At 48.3% G+C, this 21,884-nt stretch overlaps 1 protein-coding gene across 1 annotated transcript in view; it reads left to right on the forward strand.

Moving 5' to 3' along the window:
* The first annotated feature begins 1,668 nt into the window (after positions 1-1,668).
* The window catches only part of LOC146867866 (uncharacterized), a 79,726-nt gene continuing 59,510 nt past the window's right edge, over positions 1,669-21,884 (forward strand). The window contains exons 1-2 of the mRNA XM_085615119.1: positions 1,669-2,144; positions 5,151-5,268. Of these exons, the coding sequence (XP_085471245.1) occupies positions 2,073-2,144; positions 5,151-5,268 (190 nt within the window). The 5' untranslated portion in view covers positions 1,669-2,072. The remainder of the gene's footprint in view (positions 2,145-5,150; positions 5,269-21,884) is intronic.

Here is a 21,884-nt window from a genome sequence, read left to right on the forward strand (position 1 = left end):
ATGAATGGTTTAACGCACAGGAAAAGGATGAAATAATCAGCAAAGTCATTGAAAAAATCAACAAGGGTTGGTCTACTAAAAACAAACTATCTGAACCTCTTAAACACTTCTGGGAAGTCAGGGATGAGTTATCTTTAGAACATGGGTTCCTGCTAAGAAGTGGAAGGTTCGTGCCACCCAAGTCAATTCGAAACAAAATACTAAAAATATGCCATGAAGGACACCTCGGAATTGCAAAGTCAAAAAGTCGGATTAAAAATATGTATTGGTGGCCTGGCGTCAGTATTGATGTCGAGAGAACGGTAAGAGAGTGCAAGTTATGCATGGATGCTGATAAAACTCAAGTAGCGTTTAAGCCTCCTTTGAAACCCATTCCAAGCCCATTAATGCCCTGGCAGAGAATTGGTATTGACATTATGGGACCTGTGTCTGAGGAACTTGAACATTGGTATTTAATAGTGATTAAAGACCACTTCACAAAATGGCCTGAAGTCAAAATCGTTAACAAACCTGATGCTCAATGCATAGTGAAATTCATGGACGAAACATTTGCACGTGAGGGACTACCCAAGCAGATTGTAAGCGACAACGGTGTGCAATTCACATCAGAAGTATTCAAGAATTACATTCTCAGACATAATATCGTACATAAGACCACGTCAGTATATCATCCTGCAGGGAACGGAGCAGTAGAAAGGTTTAACAGGGTTTTAAAGGGTACCATCAAACTTGCAATCAACAGTAACCTAAACTGGAGACAAGAAATTTTTAAAACAGTGTGGGCGTACAGAATCACACCCTGTGAAACAACTGGACATAGTCCATTTGAATTGATGCGGGGTAGAAAACCCCTCTCAAGAGACAATGTTGGCTGGTTGAAGGCTGCAAAGAGAGCACATTGGTCAACCAGACAAGTCAGGGAGAGACTGGAACAATCCCAACATAAGGCGAAAGAGAACTACGATAAAAAACATGGATGTAAATATGTTGAACTCAAGGTGGGGGATTTGGTCAAAGTCAGGAAAAGTGGGCATGTAGGAAAAACACAGAACAGATATACTACGCCTTTGTCAGTGCAAGAGGTGTTTTGCAATTCAGCACGCTTGAGTGATGGTAGAGTATGGCACTTCTCCGCTCTGTCAGTTTATAAACACCCTTCAAAGGTAATAGATGACCCAGAACAGACAATTACCTCGGCGAATTCTCTTCCACCAACAAAAAGTAAACAGTCTACCTTCTACTCCTCAGACTGCGAGTCCGACTGCGAGTTTCCTACAGCTTTGTCAGCAACCATGGATGGCAAGTCAAGTTCCACCATCACGCCTACTACTGAAAAAACGTATCAGCCTGACACCACTAGAACAAGGCGCAGGTTACCACCAACGCCGCCTGGTGATAATTCACCACCCTTTGGTATGAGCCGCGCTGGCAGATTATTGGGTTCACCGGGTAAACTAAAAGACTATGTTTGTGATTGATACCACTTTACCATGGTTGCCCTTCTAGTTTGACTTCAAATTGTTAACTTTGTTTTCCTTCTGCAAAGGAGGAAGATGTGTTATGTTTGTATGTGTCCACTCCAGGACACCGTTCTTATTACGAGTTCCTGTGTCCCTGCGCGGACACCGTACCGCCGGTGAAGTCATCGGCTGTGAACTGTCACTTCGTGACAGTTGACAGCTGATCACCAAACTGACGCGTCGTTGCAGCTCCGGCATCTGTAGGAGCCTGTGCTGGTTTCTTGAGTAAAGAACTTATTCAAACTACATTGAGTCTTCGTTCTTAACAACTCCTCAGTCACGAAACACTCTCCCCCATAAACAAAAAGGTTATCAGTACTTGCTAGTAGTCACGAGGCAGTGTCTCAGAAGAATTTCAGGAATACGCGTGAAGGTTCGTAGATGTGCTGGAGATTGTCGCCAGTTCTGTGAAGATGACTTCAACTGCAGCCAGGAGGTTTTGTCCTCTATTTAAGTCACATGTGGGGAGGAGAGCGCACTAACCGCAATGCGTCTGCTCCGGACAATATCGCACCATTTGAGAGCTGCTCACAGATCAGCTGACATTCTGGAATGCCAGCTGATTACATCATAATAGAAGTGATCGAAAGAGCGTATGGTGTCCTGAACAGAACGAGCGAGCAGGTACAAGAAACAATTACCTACCATCACAACAACATTAATGTCCTATGAACAAGAAAAAGCATTACTTGCCATCATAACGTTTTTTTCTGGGATTTTTGATGATACATTACATTCAGCTCCCATGCTTTTATATCCCACAGTTTCCCACCCTCTCTCTGTTCAGCAGTCTCGATAGTGTCAGGCCTAAATAAGAGCAAATATAAATATATTTTTAGTGAAATACGCGATTTCTTGAAGAACGCGTTTTTGTGCAAAAGGTATTGTCGAGGGAGTGTTTTTTTGTATTTGTACTTTTTTATTGTCGTTTTCTTCCGGCCAAAAATGACTCAAATTATTAATGCAATGAAACATTTTTGAAAAAGGCCAGATTAAGAATGAACATTTTTGTTGCGTTATAAACCAGTTGCTGCCCCTCCAAATGTGGGTGTGCAACCACACAGTGGAGGGACATTCTTTTCATGCATTCCTTCTTTTCCAGCTTTTGCTTTTTAACTATCTATGGAGGAATTGTTTGTGCACTTTCATCTTCCTAGTGGATCTGGCTTGTACTGGCTTTTTTAAATTTATTTTACTCCATGGGTGCTCTTTGTGCTTGCCCTGTAGGTGGCCTATCATTTTTTGACTTGCCTAAGTATTACATATCTAAATTGTCTGACTCAGAATCGTGCTTGTAAAGTTTGCAAGTCACCTTGCGAGCAATTAACTTCTTTGTAGGAAGTGGCTGAAAAAATTCCATAATGAGACTCTTTTGTAGTTTATTTCTTCTGAATTGTCCTTCATATTCACTTTATCTTCACCTTGCTGTGGTGGTGGCCCTGAAGATTGGGATGATCATGAAGTGTCTTCCATCAAAGGCAGTTGCTCCTCATCACCAATCCAGCCATGGTATCTCTAGCCACAGAAAAAGATCTCGTTGCCTCGCCTCTAGGCACAGAATGATAGTGCTAAGAGGTCAGGGACTGGGGGGGCGTGGCTTGGCGCCTGATGGTGGCGGCGGCGTCCGAGTAGAGCTCCGGGGCGGCGCTGAGGGACGAGCCGGTTCCTGCTCTCGTCTCCTGAAGACGCTCGAATGGGAAGGTGTCGGAACATGTCCTGACTTCACCTGGCAGCAGTGGAACAATTTTTATGCCTCCGTGACACAGCAACTGAACTCGTAAGTTCTGACGAGTTTCTCACGTCGGCGGCCGCCATCTTGGATCCGCCAAATGATGCGCGTTTTGTGGCGGTTTTTCTTCAGTCAGCCCAGCGCTAACTATACATTTCTAATGGGCTTATAACTCATTTATTTGCTCTGCTCCCCTGCACCAAGTCTGCAGTATGGTACCACTCACCCTATGTGCTACGCAAACATAATGTCCCTTCATGCGGTGCCCTTGCTCCACATGTTTACCACTAAGTCGTTCCTCAAGGCATAATTTCTTTTATCCACGATGTGCCCTGAATCTGTCTACGAGTGGTGGGGTGTCTCTATGACATGCCTAGTTGCTTTCTATCATTGATATTGCTATTTAATGTGGATTCCTGAGAGGCATGTCGCGAGGCGCTTCCTGTCACCTCTTGCTGTGTGGATTAAAATCGCTTCATATGTTGCGGTGAGCTGCTGCCAAATCTCTGCAATATATGCCGTATACATGCTACCGTAATCTCCTCATTAACGACCTTCTTTGCCTGTCCATGTATGCTTTAACAACTGTTTTTTAGCTTAAGCGCTGTGAAATTGGCCATATCCTCCTCATAAAACATTCAATTTACCCCGTTTTTGTTCCTGTGACATCTGCTGTATCAGTCATTCCGCGCCTTTACTACATGGGTAAACTTAAATCAATGTCGCACTTGCCTCGTTCGACTAAACCCCAGCTAGTGAAGAACTCTAAGGTTTTCTCTGCTTTCTCGCAACTGGAAGACTCTCTTAACTCGTCTGGTTCAGACACACCAATGGATCCTTCCAAAAGTACGCTGGATAATTCTAAATCTACCACAAAAAGACTTAAGTCAAATTCTCTCTCACCTCCAAAACTCTCCAGTCCAGTATCAATGGAGTTGTTGTTAGAAGAGATAAGGTCCTTGCGTCCTTTCATGGAAGAGACCAATATGAAACTCCAGGTCCTTACAGATAATTGGTCGCAGATGGAAACGAGGGTAACTTCGATGGAAAAATCTGTTCAGTCATTTCAAGAGACGTCCTCTGTGGTCTCCAACCTAAAATCTCAAGTCTCAGACCTTCAACAACAAGTGGAGCAGTTGGAGAATAGAAATAGACGCAATAACCTCCGTATTTACGGACTGGCTGAGGGACTTGAGGGATCTGATCCAATCGCCTTCTTCAAGTCGTTCCTTCCTAAGCTTTTGCATTTGTCACTGGACAAGTCCCTTAACATCCAACGTGCTCACAGACTGGGTCGACCACCTTCTTCTGCTTCCTCCTCACAGAGACCTAGAGGGGTCATCATCTATTTCTTGGAATACACTGACCTTTTGATGGTTCTAACGGCGGCTAAATCTGCTCCGAATCTAGCTTGGTCTGGCACGCCCTTGTTCTTTGCACAGGATTATGCTAAAGCCACAGCCACCCGCCGTAAGGTCTTTCTGAGCCTAAGAGCAGATCTGAGGGCGATGGGTGCGCGATATGGCCTGTATCACCCATGTCTATTTAAAGTTACCTATAATAACAAGACTACAACCTATGAAGACCCAGTGCGCCTACAAAGTTTTATCAATGCGCACAAGTCAACTGCCATGGACGCCTCCGGACCGTCAACCTCTGCTCATGGATGACTAATGTTTTCATAATTCTCATGTGGTTGTTGTATTTTTTTTTTTCCTGTACTTGCTCAGAGATTTTCTCTTAGTTGCAGTTCACTCGACTCTGTCTGATCTTCCAATAGCTTATTTTGCTGATTTGTTACCGTTTATGCATGATGGTTGTCCCATGTTTTCTTGTTAGTCACGCTTCTCGCATGATGTCCTGATTTGTTTCAACTCTCGTTCTCTTTTTTCGTCTTACAGGAAGTTTTCCCCGTGTTTGATGATGTCTCTTGGTCCTTGCCTCGCTGCTCCTGGATGTGCTGCCTCACCCATGTGGCTCCTTCCCTCCTCCACCCTTCCTCGTACCCCTCCTTTGTAGGTATGATCTTTCTCCGTTCCCCTATCTGTTTTCCCTGTGCATTTGATGGTTTCTTTCCTTACCCTTTCCTCCTCCCTCTTCTCTTGTATGTATTCTTGTTCACATGTTTATATTTTAGCATATTATCTTCGACTGAAATCTCCTGCTTATATAAGAGTTATATTCCTTGCTCCTCCTGGTGCACTTACTCTTTAGTTTTTCATTTATCCTCTTCTTCTCCTCTTTTCCAGCATGTTTACACTGGTTCTCGCTTTCTTCTTCTTTTTTCATGTCTTTTCCAAGGTACATGGGCTTTCCATTCTTTGATATGTTTTTTTCACATTTTTGTAGATAGGTTATCGTTATGTCCTTGAATATTTTGTCATGGAATGTGAAGGGTATTAACTCCCCAATTAAGCGTCAAAGAATTTTGTCACACCTAGCCAAATTGAATGTTGATATTGCATTCCTTCAAGAAACGCACTTAAACGATGTAGAATCAGTTAAGCTCAAACGTGGATGGGTGGGCGAACTCTTTTACTCACAGGGTGATGGCAAACGGAATGGTGTGGTAATCCTTTGTCGCAAGTCTCTGTCATTTCAGGTTCTTACTCAAGAATCGGACGTTTCCGGTCGTTGGGTTTTTGCCAAGCTATCACTCAGAGGTGTTCCAATTTCCCTTCTTAATGTTTATGGCCCAACTACGGGTGAGCCCTCCTTTTGGGCTGATTTTTCTCCATTACTAACTAAATTTATGGACCACAACTTTATTTTGGCGGGGGATTGTAATCAACCTCTAGATCCCTTTATTGATAGGAAATCTATGGCCCCCTATATTCCCAACAAACCCCACAAGCTATTTAGTCATGCTATCTCACAGCATAAATTGGTGGATTCCTGGCGCCTTTGCAACCCCAAATTACGGGAGTACACTTTTTACTCTCCATGTCATCGCTCCCAGTCAAGACTTGACTATGTTTTTGTCTCCCACAACCTTGCTCAATCACTATTACATTCTGAGATTGGCCCGATATTACTTTCGGATCACGCCCCCGTCCTTACAAGCGTTGATGTGTTCCCTAAGGTTAGTGGTCCCAGAAGATGGAGATTTAATAACTCGCTCCTAACTGATCCCAAGTTTACGTCTACTTTCACTTCCTTTTTTGATGAATTTTTTCTGATTAATGACCATACTGATATTCCGGATCATACTATCTGGGACGCTTTTAAAGCGGCTGCACGTGACTTTATCATCAGATACGTTGCGAGTAAGCGCGGGGCTGCCAGAAGATCCACCAAACAGCTCCTTTTAGATATTAAGAAGTTGGAACACGCATACTTTACCTCCCACTCTGAGGATAGCTTGACAGCCCTTGTTGCTGCAAAATTGAAATTTAATGAGAAAGCTACGGAGGACGCCTCCCTATACTTGTTAAAATCTACTGCTAAATTTTATGGGGGTAGGAATAAAGCAGGGAAGCTCCTAGCTAACTATTTAAAGATTAAGCATGATAAGTTCAATATTGAATCTGTTTATGACTCTAATGACACTCTGAAGCATAAAGATGTTGATATTTTGGCTGCCTTCTCCCATTTTTATGAAACATTATACACATCTGAAACTCAGCCCTCCCCCAACTCTCTTGCCCATTTTTTCTCCACCATTCATGCACCACCCACTTTTCCTCTTGACCTTTCCTCCTTAGAATCTGACATCACACAAAAGGAACTACTCACTGCTTTGCAACACCTTAAGCTTAATAAGGCCCCTGGCCCCGACGGTTTTAACGTTGAATTCTATCTTCATTTTTCTAAGCTGTTGATCCCACGCCTACACTCTCTTCTCCGTACTTTTATTGCCCAAGGTACTTCCTCAGGGACATTCTCGGATGCTCACATATGTTTAATACCTAAACCTGGGAAGGATGTACAACATTGCAAAAATTATAGGCCCATATCTTTAGTCAATATTGACTATAAACTTTTTGCTAAAGTACTGGCGGTCCGATTGGATCACCTACTCCCGGATCTTCTTGGGGAAGAGCAATCCGGGTTTGTTAAGGGCCGACATATTACGGATAACACCAGACTTCTATTTAATATTCTATCAAAGTCTTCCCGCTGTCAACATTCACTTGCAGCGATTGCCCTTGACGCCGAAAAAGCGTTTGATCGAGTTGAGTGGCGATATCTTTTTCACACTCTTACTTGGTTTGGCTTTGGCCCCAAATTTATTTCTTTAATTTCCCTGTTATACTCGCACCCCAGAGCCGCAGTAATTGCCAATGGTCAAATTTCTTCTTATTTCAATCTGGGTAGGGGCGTTCGTCAGGGTTGCCCCCACTCCCCTTTTCTTTTTAACCTCGCTCTGGAACCCTTTTTATCTAGAATACGTCAAAATCCTGCTATCCATGGCTTTCAGTTTGCGGACCTTCATCTTAAACTTGCTGCTTATGCAGATGATATCTTACTTTTTCTCTCCAATCCCGCGGAATCTGTCCCTGCTTTTCTGGCTGAAGTTCGGAATTATTCCTCCCTCTCTGGGTATAGACTTAATCATGATAAATGTGAGATCCTACCCCTGACCAAATTCACTTTCAAACAAGAATTTTGAGACTCTCAATTTACTTGGTGCCCCACTCACATTAAATATCTGGGGCTATATCTCACCCCCTCTATTCCTGACACTATCTCTCTTTGTTTTTCCAAATGTACACAAAAAATCACGGACCTTACTACAAAGTGGCATCCCCTATATCTCTCCTGGTGGGGTCGCCTTGATACTATTAAAATGATGATTTCCCCCATTATTCTCTACACCTTATCCAATATCCCAGTATCTATTCCAATGAAATTCTTTAAGAAGATCAACTTAACGTTATCTTCATTTTTGTGGAGTTCTAAAAAACCTAGAATGTCTCTCGCTAGACTTATACGCCCCGCCTCTGAGGGTGGTGTCAACTTCCCTGACTTTCCTGCATATCAGAAGGCCTTTTTGCTACGTCAAGCTTCCCTCTGGCTACATGATATCATTGTTCCCTGCCCTTTGTGGCTCAAGGTTGAGCGCACTCTCCTTTCTCCATTCTCTTTTACAGAATATCTTGCTTTTTCTCGTAAACCTTCTTCGATTCCTACTCCTATCCACAAATATACCCTTAAGCTCTTGTTATCTGAGGCCCCTGGCCCTCCCATGACTGTTACCGATTTCCTCTTTTCCACCATTTGGCATAATAAATATCTTCTAATCGGTAATAAGCCCTTCTATTGGAAAACATGGAGGTCCCGAGGTTTGATATGGATTTCGCAACTCTTTTCTGATTCCATCTTTCTCTCTTTCTCTGATCTTAGTTCTTCCTTTGGTCTACCTTTATCTTTTGCCCCTAAATACTTATTACTTAAAAGTACCGTTTTAGAGGTTTATGAGAGGCTCTCGGGTTCTTCTTCTCCCTCCCCTGTTCAACAACTCCCAACGCTCCAACTCCACTCTCTTCTACGTACAAGCCCCAAAGCATCCCTTATCTATAAACATCTTCACTCACATCCATCACTTAGACCTAAATCTAAGGTTGAGATCCAATGGGAGACCGACCTTGGAACAGAATGGCCGATATCTCTCTGGGATAAAATATGGACAAAACTCCGTAAAACTTCCAGAGCAGCCTCCCTGACACAATCTTTATTCTTTATATACAACAGATTACTTCACACTCCTTCTACACTGCACAAACGCTTTCCCAATACCCCAGACATTTGCTGGTCGTGTGGCTCCCCTAATGCTACCTTATTTCACATGATATTTCTCTGTAAGTATGTGCATGACTTTTGGTTACAGGTATGGGCTCAAGTCAATGTTATTTTTCATACTTGTATTCCTTTTTCCCTTACTCATCTTTTCTTGGGTAGCCTGTCCCCGAGTTGGGATAATGTGGATATGTGTGTTCGCATTGTAGATCTGTTATTAGCTGTAGCCTTTCAGCAGATTACTGTAAATTGGAAAACTGCATCTAATGTTTCTCTCAAAGGATGGTGGTATAATGTCTGTCATAACCACAGACTCGATAATGCTTTTGTTTTTCCTGTTCAATTAGCTACTAAACGAGCAGAAATGTGGCTCCCCATTACGTTGTACCTAGATAAATGTACTGCTCATTCGTCTCGCCCAACGCCTGCCCAACAAGAGGTTTCCAAACCCCCTTGATACCCTTTCCACATCCAAGTTTTTTCTTAATTGCATTGTTCTTTTTTCTCTGTTTCTCTTCTTTTTCAATGCCCATGATTAACTGTTCAGATACTCATTGCCCATGATTATTGTTTTATTGCATATTTTCCTCTACGTGCCACATTCTGTTATTCCCCCCTCCCCCCTTCCTCCCCACTTTCCCCCTCCTTTCCCCTTCCAAACTGATGTTATGTAATGGTTTATTCTTTTCCACTGACTAATAAAATTTTATTGAACTAAAAAAAAAAAGAGGTCAGGGACTGTTTACATAATTTAAACTATTTCCTTTAGTGGCAGTATATCGAAATTCTTAAACAACCAGATGAGTTCCACATTGTTTTCTGTTTCAAAGGGTCTAAAAAGTATATTTATGTCTGATAATATTACATTTCTGAACACACCACATAAGCAGATTCCATCCTCGGCCCGCATTGCAAAGCTTCCTTCCTGTGGCTAATGCAGATGCGGCAATCCTTTTTGGCACTAAGCTCCCTCATCTCACCAAAGCCCCTCTCTCACACGCATTTACTTTGTTTTATAGTGCTACTCGCACCAGTGTAGGGTGTCAGAGCACTTTATATCACACCCACATTATACAGAGACAATGATTAATACGTGTGTAAATCAGTCTATAGGAAATGTTACATAAGGCAATGTGAATCACAAGGTGTAGGAATCAAATGTCACCCACAGTATTAGGCAATATATTTTAAGGGTGTTTGTTCTGGAGAAGTGGTTGGAGTTGGCTTTGCTAAAAATAATGTATCGCTACCCAAACAAATCTGTTTTAGTAACTTCAGGATAATGAAAGAATGAGGAAAAAAATAACATTCCAACCTATACCATGCATAGGGCATGTGGCTCTTAGATGACAGTTCTTAGGTCACTGCTATAATAGGATTGTAAATTATGAACTGCATGCACCGAAAGGATCTCTGTAACAAAAGCAGTAACTCACTTTGCCATCCATATAAAATACCGTTTTGTAATCTGTGAGGTACACAGTCTGTGCAGCTGGGAAACTAACTCTCTGCACTAGTGTATGGTGAGTCAAACCTCCAACTAGACCACATGCTGTCTCTGTAGCAGGAACATTATTTACCAGCGTTATCTTGACATTTTTATTACTGCCTGAAAACTGCTTGACACACAAGAAACTCTGCGGCAGCTGCTTTTAAATCCATAAGTTATTTCTAAACATCCCCCCCCCCCGATCCCCCACGAGCTCAGTGACAGGTACGGATGCACCTGTTGCACCACCCTAAATGCCTAAAGACAGCCCTGGGTTAATGCCTAATCTAAATAGAGGCTAACTTCATACAAAGGAAGAACATTGCTACGGGTGAATTTCAAGTCAATGGGTGGTCAGTGGTTTATTTTTTAAGCCACCAGATGGGTAGGAATATAAAAGGTAAGTGATTAGTTTGTGCTTTACTTATATATAAGGCTTCAAATCTATAGATGTTGATGTGCAGCGCCAGGATTGGCTGAGAGGGGTTGCCAGTCCACTCCAGTACCGTTCATGAAGGCGCCAAGGGGAGCAGAGGAGGCGCGGACCAGCTGTGAGGTAAGTTTTATATTTAATTTGGATATTCCCCTGCCCCCACCCCCGCGCTACTACCCCCCGTATTGCGATGCATGCGAGCCGCAACTGCCCGGCTGTAAAACATGTGGTGTTTTCGGAGGAACACACTTAAAACGCTTGCTGTTGATGCATGTGTGAACGGATTAGCACAAAACAGTTTCTCACTCTGCAAATGTTATAATTGCAAATGTACCCAAGCAGACCTCATTGAAACATTAAGGGGTCGATTCCGATCCGTTAAAAAAATTCCCCGTACGAATCGTATCCATACAAATTGGCAAGTACGATTCGTATGTTAAAAAATCCATACGAATCGCATTGGGAAAATTCCCCGACACGTCCTCGGGTCGGAAAAAGTGTCCGACACGTCCCCGGACAGTTTTACGTACGAATTGGGAAACTGAAGTCCGAGCGCGCAAGTACGATCCGTCCCGTCCGTCCGAATGCACAACCGTATGGAAAAAACACCGTACGGAGCGAACTCCCATAGCAACCATGGAGACGTCCAAACATGTGCCCGCATACGTGCCGAACACCCCCCCAGCTCACCCCCCCAAGTACGCGCCGTACCCCCAGCCCCTCCCATGAACGTGCCATACCCCCACCCCACCCCCGTAGGCACGGAGCGTACCCCCACCGCGTAGGTACGGAGCGTACCCCCACCCCACCCCGTAGGTACGGAGCGTACCCCCACCCCACCCCGTAGGTACGGAGCGTACCCCCACCCCCGTATGTACTGTGCGGACCCCCAGCGCATAGCGCTGGGGGTCCGCACCGTACCTACGGGGGTGGGGGTATGCTCCATACCTACGGGGTGGGGGTACGCACCGTCCATACGGGGGCTGGGGGTACGGCGCGTACATACGGGGGGCTGGGGGTATGCTCCATACCTACGGGGTGGGGGTACGCACCGTCCATACGGGGGCTGGGGGTACGGCACGTACATACGGGGGGCTGGGGGTATGCTCCATACCTACGGGGGGTGGGGGTCTGCACCGTACCTACGGGGGTGGGGGTACGCTCCATACCTACGGAGTGGGGGTACGCACTGTCCATACGGGGGCTGGGGGTATGGCGCGTACATACGGAGGGGGCTGGGGGTGCGCTCCATACCTACGGGGGCTGGGGGTACGGCGTGTACATACGGGGGGCTGGGGTACGCCCCATACCTACGGGGTGTGGGGGTCTGCACCATACCTACGGGGGAGGGGGTATGCTCCATAGCTACGGTGTGGGGGTACGCACCATCCATAGGGGGGGCTGGGGGTACGGCGCATACATACGGGGGCTGGGGGTACGGCACGTACATACGGGGGGCTGGGGGTACGGCGCGACATACGGGGGGGCTGGGGGTACTGCACATACATACGGGGTGCTGGGGGTATGTGCTGGGGGACGGTGCTTACATACGGGGGCTGGGGGTACGCACCGTCCATACGGAGGTGGGGGTACGCACCATCCATACGGGGGTGGGGGTACACACCATACCCCCAGCACCCTGTATGTGCGAGCCATACCCCCAGCCCCCCCGTATGTACGCGCCGTACCCTCGGTTCCCGTATGTACGGCATGTACCCCCAGGCCCCTACACCCTGCCCGTGCCTGTACGCACCCTACCCCAGGCCCCTACACCAGCGCCCTCACCCAGCATTGCGCATGTACGAGTCATACCAAGCCATAGCAAATGTGAGCACTGTACAACAACATGGCCGATGTACGCACCATACAGACGCAAAAAAACACGTACAGAACCAGGATACTGCAAAACACCACAAGGAGAGTCAATTCGAATCGCACAACACCACAAAACACGCCCAACAAGCCCAAATACATCCAATACACTGACCTGCAACAGCCAAACCGGTAAACAGAGGCCCAAAACAAAACCACTCCTTATAACACACCCACCCAAAGTTCAAACACAGCCACACCCACAAATGGACAAATAAAAAGGGCCCACACACACAAACCATGAGCCTTTGCAACAGACCCACTGCTGCCAGACCCCACAGACAACCCAGAGCACCATACTTGAACCTTGACTACACCTTACACTTGCACACCTTCACACAACCACCTTCACAAACACCCCCTCATCACATTCACACACACACCTTCACAACCACATACACACACCCACAAACATCCCCACCCACACCCCACACCATGCCCACAGACAAGAATCCAAAGTTCACAACAGCGGAGCTGGAGATCCTTGTCAACGAAATCATCAGAGTCGAGCCACAGCTCTTTGGAACATTGGTCAGACAGACCAGCATAGCAGAAAAATCAGCCATGTGGCAGAGGATCGTCGACAGGGTGAATGCTGTGGCGTCCATCAGAAGGACCAGGCATGAATGCCAAGCCAGGTGGTACGATCTGCGGAGGACGGTCCGCCGCAAAATGTCTGACGAATACAACCAGGGGAACATCACTGGAGGTGGCCCGCCCCGCAGAGCGGTATACTACCATCCCTGGGAGGAGAAGGTGATGCGCACGCTGCCGCCGGTGGGAGTACACGGAGTAGAAGGAGTCGCCGAGCCTGGTGAGTACACAAACAACTCACCTCACATGGGGGGAACCGCATCAACAACCCAACTCCCAATAATGCACGCAACTACCACAAAGCCATCACCGGACACAACCACACTCCAAAAACATGCACATGCCACTAGCGGCTACATGCCCCATGCACCAAGCAAGGCCATGCCAAGTCACAGGCCACACAAAACACCAACACAAGACAGGATGTCCGTGATGCCGGGAGGGTGGGCCTCCCAAAAAACATTGTGCAACTCAGAAGCAGACACCAATGCCCTCAGCCCATATGGCCTAGGGCAGAGCTATACAAACAGTGAGTCCCGACACTGTACTGTGTCGCCTGCAAATGGTGCCCGCGTCGCAGGATGACATGGGTATGAAGGCCCGATTCGCACATAACAGCAGCTAATGAAGAGGCATCACTGTGAAAGAGTGTCAGCACACACCGCCGCAGCAGCGCAGACTCAGAGACACTCTGCCCAATGGGGGCCGGGAGATTCTAAACAAAGCCACATGAACAAGCCAATGGCCTTTGAAAGACCTGCAAAGTGTGTGTGCCCAGGAAGCTGGGCTGAGGTGACAGAGGGTGACAGACAGACGGAGGGAGAGGGAGAGAGAGGGAGGGAGACAGAGGGCGACAGAGGCCGACAGAGGGAGACAGACAGAGGGAGGAGGGTGACAGAGGGAGGGAGAGAGGGAGACAGAGGGAGATAAAATCACCCTTGGGTGGTGTGGGCATGTCCGCTCGTCAGCAGGTGGACTGTGTGCATGTTGACAAGGTCTGGCAGTGCGTGAAACACCCCGTTTTCATTAGGAAATCACTGGGCCATGTGTCAAACTGTGCACAAGTAGATCCTTGCTGCAGGCACAAACCTAACCTTACACCCAGTATACCCACTCACTGTGTTTGTTAGAACCCAGTCACAAATGCATAAGTTACCTACCTGCATTCTCCAATAGATATGAAAAAGCACCATTTGCCCACGTACAGTGCAACACGTAAGCCGGTTCTGCATCGCTCGCTACGCACGCTCGCTACACTGCTCACTGCGTTAAAAAATGATGCAACAACAAAGAGTGTGTCACACATAGGAAATGTGTTGAAAGCTGTGGCCAAGGGACATACCCATGCACCATGCACAATGCACAGGGACTTGCCAAGTACAGACAAGGTAGATGGCACTTGGCCCCGCTGTAGACAGCACAAGGCAATCCTGTGACCACTGTACACTCAAACACCAACTCCACATGCCACCTACCTACCACAGGAACTCACATTCACTGTCATGCCAGCATGCACCATGAGGGGATAGACACATCACCAGGTAGACCCAATGACAAATCACACCACACCCAACAGCATGCCCGGTCACACACCACCCCCCGTTACACAAGCACACACCCCCCGGGCAGCCAACGCAAATTGGCACTCCCACAATGGATATGTGACACAACAAGACCAATCCATAGCCAAATAAGCATCCCAACACTCATTAGATAGGCCAAATAACCAGGAGTACATACCAATCTGTCCCCCGCAACATACCCATCCACAAGTGCACTGTGAGAGGAATGCTAGACATATCCAACTACCCAGAGGAACTGTGCCAACTTGAGTATGTATGAAACATGGATGTCGCATGAAACACCATTAACATTGTCTCTCTCTCACACACAGGGCAACGTCGTCGATCTCCCCCCAACACTGGGGGGGAATAATCACAGGACCAGGCTCGGCGTGACGATGATCCCACCGGCAGCGACGTCTCTCACCACACCGTGGATGACCCCGACCAACCTGGCCCCTCTGGTGCCCAAGCACCTACAGCACCTGCGTCAGGTACAACTGTGCCAACCACCACCCCCATTCCTGCCACATCCCAGGATACACACAGGAGCCCTGCTCGCACACAACAACGCAGCCAGTCTGACCAGGAGGGACAAGGTACTCCGGGCACCCAGGAGGAGGCAGGTGACCCCCGCAAATGCCATCCCTCAGGGGTCCCAGAGACCCGATGTGCCCACAACAGCAGGCCAGGCTCAAGTGGGCAGGGGAGGTGGGAGTGGAGGACGGCGGAGGCGCGAACCTGACCAGACAGCTGAGGAACCGGTTATGTCACACGTCCGCAACATCCTGGACACATACCGGCGTGACACCAGGGGCATCAGCCAGGCCGTGGAGACCCTGAATGAGATTAAGAACCTGCAGCCCGGGCAATATGCCAGTCAACAGCAACACCAAGGAAGGATGGAGGCAAGACTGGCTGACATACCCATGCACCATGCACAATGCACAGGGACTTGCCAAGTACAGACAAGGTAGATGGCACTTGGCCCCGCTGTAGACAGCACAAGGCAATCCTGTGACCACTGTACACTCAAACACCAACTCCACATGCCACCTACCTACCACAGGATCTCACATTCACTGTCATGCCAGCATGCACCATGAGGGGATAGACACATCACCTGGTAGACCCAATGACAAATCACACCACACCCAACAGCATGCCTGGTCACACACCACCCCCCCTTACACAAGCACACACCCCCCGGGCAGCCAACGCAAATTGGCACTCCCACAATGGATATGTGACACAACAAGACCAATCCATAGCCAAATAAGCATCCCAACACTCATTAGATAGGCCAAATAACCAGGAGTACATACCAATCTGTCCCCCGCAACATACCCATCCACAAGTGCACTGTGAGAGGAATGCTAGACATATCCAACTACCCAGAGGAACTGTGCCAACTTGAGTATGTATGAAACATGGATGTCGCATGAAACACCATTAACATTGTCTCTCTCTCACACACAGGGCAACGTCGTCGATCTCCCCCCAACACTGAGGGGGAATAATCACAGGACCAGGCTCGGCGTGACGATGATCCCACCGGCAGCGACGTCTCTCACCACACTGTGGATGACCCCGACCAACCTGGCCCCTCTGGTGCCCAAGCACCTACAGCACCTGCGTCAGGTACAACTGTGCCAACCACCACCCCCATTCCTGCCACATCCCAGGATACACACAGGAGCCCTGCTCGCACACAACAACGCAGCCAGTCTGACCAGGAGGGACAAGGTACTCCGGGCACCCAGGAGGAGGCAGGCGACCCCGCAAATGCCATCCCTCAGGGGTCCCGGAGACCCGATGTGCCCACAACAGCAGGCCAGGCTCAAGTGGGCAGGGGAGGTGGGAGTGGAGGACGGCGGAGGCGTGAACCTGACCAGACAGCTGAGGAACCGGTTATGTCACACGTCCGCAACATCCGGAAACACATACCGGCGTGACACCAGGGGCATCAGCCAGTCCGTGGAGACCCTCAATGAGATTAAGAACCTGCAGCCCGGGCAATATGCCAGTCAACAGCAACACCAAGGAAGGATGGAGGCAAGACTGGCTGAGCTCGTGGCGGTGCAAACGGACATGACTCGTGTACTCCTTCGGATTGTCGAAAACATGGGCAACCCTCCCTGTGCCACCAGGCGAAGATCACCACCAGCCACAGGGAGGGATCAGGAGGAGGAGGATTCGTCCGACGGAACATCACAGACATCGTCACGGCCTGCTTCTGAGGGTCCCCGGAGGAAGGTGGGTCGTCCACGCAAAGCACCGTGAGAGTCAGCGGAACATCACCATCTCCCAGGTCACCTGGCCTGGCACCTGGCCCTCTGGCGCAACAGCAGCACCTCATCCAATGACATTCTCTGTCCCATGGACTTGCTGGTCACTGTCTGACCAATGTTGACAAAGACTGTGGCATGGACTCTGATGACTTCCAATGGCAAGGATCCCAACTCCCCCTGTGAACTTTGGATTACAGACACCCGGCGAGCACCACTTTACATCCCCCCAAACACGTACCCCACCACTAATAAAAATCATAGAAATCACGAGATGATGCCGTCATTTTGCATTATTCCATAACATGTGTGTGTTGGAAAGTCAAACCATGCCTGAGTTTTGAAGTAACTCCAACCATGCATACCCTGGGGTCTGAGTCTGGCACAGGACACACATGGGTCACAATGTATCATCCAATACAGACATGGAGCACCATACTCAGTCATGCGCAGAGGTCAGGGATCATGTGGAGTGTCCTGGGGTGGGAGTCCCAGGTATGTGTAGCCAGGTGGGAGAACTATGTCCTGCATGTTGGAGTCAGGTGGATGTGGAGAATGGTGGCCAGGCCAAGGTCGGATGCATGGAGATGGCACAATGGGGTCTTGGATGACAGTGCCACAAGGTTGTGTTGGGGTCGTGGTCGTGGGCTGCATCCTGAGTGTGGGCGTGGATTGTGAAGGTCATCCTGCAGCTGACAGTGATCCATTGCAGCTATCTCTGTTGGACGGTGATGTGGCTGGGTCGCCGGATGTTGAAGCAGAGCTGTGCAGATGCACCCTGGATGTGGACAAGTCTCATGGGAGTTGTAACGTACTTCTCCGTAGAGTGCAGGTTAGGATTAGACACGGATGTTGTAGTTGACCTGGGGGATGGTCTGTCTTGCCTTGAGGTGGATCGAACTGTGGATCTTGTGCATAATGCAGAGTGTGCTGAAGCCTGAGGTACAGATGCTGGTGATCAGCATAGCACATGTGAGCAAGCAATCCATGATGCACACCAGCTCGTGTGCGTGGACACTGTGTGCCTGTGCAGGGCCCTTGGGGTGGGACACAAGCAGTTGACCCAGCTGTAAGGGGACAATCCGCAGATGAACACCTCAGTCGTGTACAAGTCCAGCATCAGGTGGCCGACGTTCAGCCATCTGCCAATGGATACCATGCATTATTCAATATGAGAACTGGCAAGGACTGCGTCTTTGGGGAGGGTGAGGAGCACCTGGCTTTCAATGGGACACCAGATGATGATGAGATGCAGTGCGCATGTCATGGTGTAGAGGGGGATCCTGGACACATTGTAGACTGACACGATGAGACATGATACCTGTGCCATGTGTCCAACAACGACACCATACTACATGCAGAGGCCTGGAGTACCACTCCCATGGCCTTGTTGGGGTACAGAGCCGGTGGGGAGTAGGAGGGACATGACCTGGTTGGTGTGACAGGGCCTGGAAGGTGTGCCAGCACTGTGTAGGCAGTTGGAGTTGCACACTCATTATGCAAAGGTATTGTGTGGGCGATGAGTGCATGCCTGAGTGCATGCAACAGATGTATTGGATGGACATTGCTTGGTGGGGGGCCTCAACATCATGGTGTAGCGTGATGTGGCACATGCAAGGACATGAGGCACGTGCAATGTGCACGTAGCATGTGCAGACGGTCCAGCCTTTGCCACCGCAACTGTGTCACACACAAGCAGATTACACCAAAATGAATGGGTGGAGGGAGGAAGGGGGGTGCGTCTTAGAGGCGTGTGTGTGAGGCCAAATATAGAAACTCTGTGTGCCCTTGCTGCAGGGTCTGCAGGGTCTGTCCTGAAAACCATGCCACAAGTTGCACACAAACACAAGCATGTCAGAAAGGACTACTGCAAAAGGTGTACGATAAGGAAGGAGTGTCTGGTTCAACATGGCACACACACAGACAATGGATGCACATGCAGCAAAGTGGCCGTTGTGGGGACTGAGATGCCAAAATACCTACACAGCCATGTACATCATGCACAATACATATCATAATCCCTGACAAACAGCTTGCATCTTGCTACTCTACACATATGCACAATCTGTGATAACTATGCCAGACATGCCGCATGCACTGTGGCAAGAGACCTGCATTGACAGAGATGAGGCACCTTGGAGGCTGAGGGACACCTTTATTAGTCATGTTTGCCGGAAGGCAAATGCATCTATATTAACAGATGCACAAGTCATGTGGATGAACATGTGGGACCTACACTGGCACCCCCCTTTGCACCACAGATGCAGGAAATCCATAGAACTGGCACACAAGTGAGGGGTTTGAGGCAAACACCCCGTGCTGCTCACGGAGAGGCTGCTATTCACCATTGAGCCTCTAATGGGGATGTCCCACACTATGTCAACCGGGTGCATCCTGTATGTTTCCGAGGGCAGTGTTACACACATTGATGCCTTAATCACAATCCACAATCACATTACAGATGACTATCACCAAGTGTGACTATCAATTCAGGTGAATCCAGCTCCATGTCATGTGCCCCATGGTGATTCTACATGTATGCAAAGTAACCAAACATGAACAGGAGCAGTGCACACACATTCAAAACAAATAGCACACCCAAAAAGCCGTGCTGCATCCCTTACCCCTAGGTGAATTTTCGACATGTCCGTGCATGTTACGCTGATTCAGCACACGTTGCTGTATTCATGAGGAATAGCAGGAGCACAACAATGCCACCAGCAGACAGCATGCGCAAATACCTGGGGATGAGAGACACACAAGAAGTGAGCCAAAAGAAGCACATCTGCATGCATGGGCATGTACTCGACACGTATAAGGTTGTCAACATACTAGGTGAAAATAGTGTCTCAGGAAAGACATTCTTTTATTACACCATCACTCGAGTGATACATCCAAACACACCTCTGATTCACTTGTCATACATGCAGATGGACCCACACATTGCAACACATGCCACACAAGGCTCAATGCGTGCACACTCAGACACTGCAACTCACCACTAAGCAAAGAAGTTGTGTATGAGCCGACTCCGGATGTCCTCTTCCTCCTCCTCCTCAACATCACTTGCCTCGTCACCAAGCCCCTCATCCTCCACGGGTGGATGTTCCTGCTGATCCGGATTCAGGATGAGTGGCACAGCTTTCTCCACTGCCATGTTGTGCAGCATGCAGCACACAATGAAGATTTTGCAGACCTTCACCGGTGCATATGGGAGTGCGCCGCCGGTCTTGTGGAGGCACCGGAATCGGCTCTTCAGGAGGCCAAAGGTCCTCTCTATCACTCGCCTGGTCTGCCCATGGGCGTTGTTGTACCGGTGATCAGCAGCCGTTCTGGGGTTGCGGAGAGGCGTGATCAGCCATGGCATGTTGGGATAGCCAGAGTCCCCTACATGGAAACATCATGGACAGAAGTGGGTCAGGAGAAGCAGTAAGACAGAAAGATGACGCTAAATACAGGACTAACAGAGTATACCCACCAACAAGACATGCTCGTTCATTGCGCAGCTGCAGCATCATTTCAGGCACCCTGCTACGCCTCATGATGTAGGCATCGTGTGCTGATCCTGGAAAACGAGCACAGACATGGGAAATCACATGTTAGCAAAACACACCACAAGGGCATTAATGGAGTGGTAATGTTTGCGATTACGAAAGGCTACCTCCTGTGCCTGTGGTGGTACCAAAGCCACATGTGTCCCATCAATAGACCCAATGACATGGGGCATCCCTCCCAGGGCATAGAAGTCACCCGTGACACCTGTCAACTGCTCAGGAGTTGGGAAATGAATAAACTCATCCAGGTGAACCAACATGGCCTCTAAAAAATCATGCAGGACCCGGCTGAACATGGTCTGGGACATGCCACCAACATGAGCTATGATATATTGAAACGTACCCGTGGCAAAGAAATGTAGGGCTGCCATCACCTTCATCATGGGTGTCAGTGCAGTAGGATACCTGTGTAGCGGTTGGAGGTGTGGTGCCAGCCTTGCGGTCAAGTTCGCAATCAACCGTTGGGAGAAGCGGTAGCGGCGTATACAGTCACGTTCCCTCAGGGCAGCCAAGTCTGGCATTGGTCGGGGGAGAGGCGGAGCCCTGCAGTAATTTGGAAGGGACAACGAAGAGTGAGTACAGTACAACAACGATGTCAATGTACTGAGCACATGTTAAACAGCCAATACACATATGCTACATACAGAGTCAGGTCTGTGCAATATATCCTGGACACGTATGCCAGGCAGGTGACACTCCTACCAAGAGCCAGCTACAAACGTGGATTCTCAAGCTCAACATGACATGGCATGAAACTAGCTGTGGGCCAGTGTAAGTGAACAGGCAGACGCATTACAGGAGTGACAGACATCCACATATGTGCAGAAGAAGGATGTTTATCATACAGACAGGTTGCGGAACACTAGAGGCACAGGTCACATGTCCCTGATAAAAGGACAGACCACACACCTTGCCATGAAGGGGTACATGTCAAGACTGATCACACATACATTGATACTATGCAGATATGTCCTTGTCTCGCAAGTCCATGTTCGATGCATACATACACATGTTACGTCTGATTCCACATGTGTCCTGGTGTGCACAATAGTGTGCCATGCCCATCTACACACAGGCACATGTAGGATGCAGCAACTGCAGATG

The sequence above is a fragment of the Triturus cristatus genome, chromosome 1_2 (assembly GCF_964204655.1).
Source record: "Triturus cristatus chromosome 1_2, aTriCri1.1, whole genome shotgun sequence".
Taxonomy (NCBI): domain Eukaryota; kingdom Metazoa; phylum Chordata; class Amphibia; order Caudata; family Salamandridae; genus Triturus; species Triturus cristatus.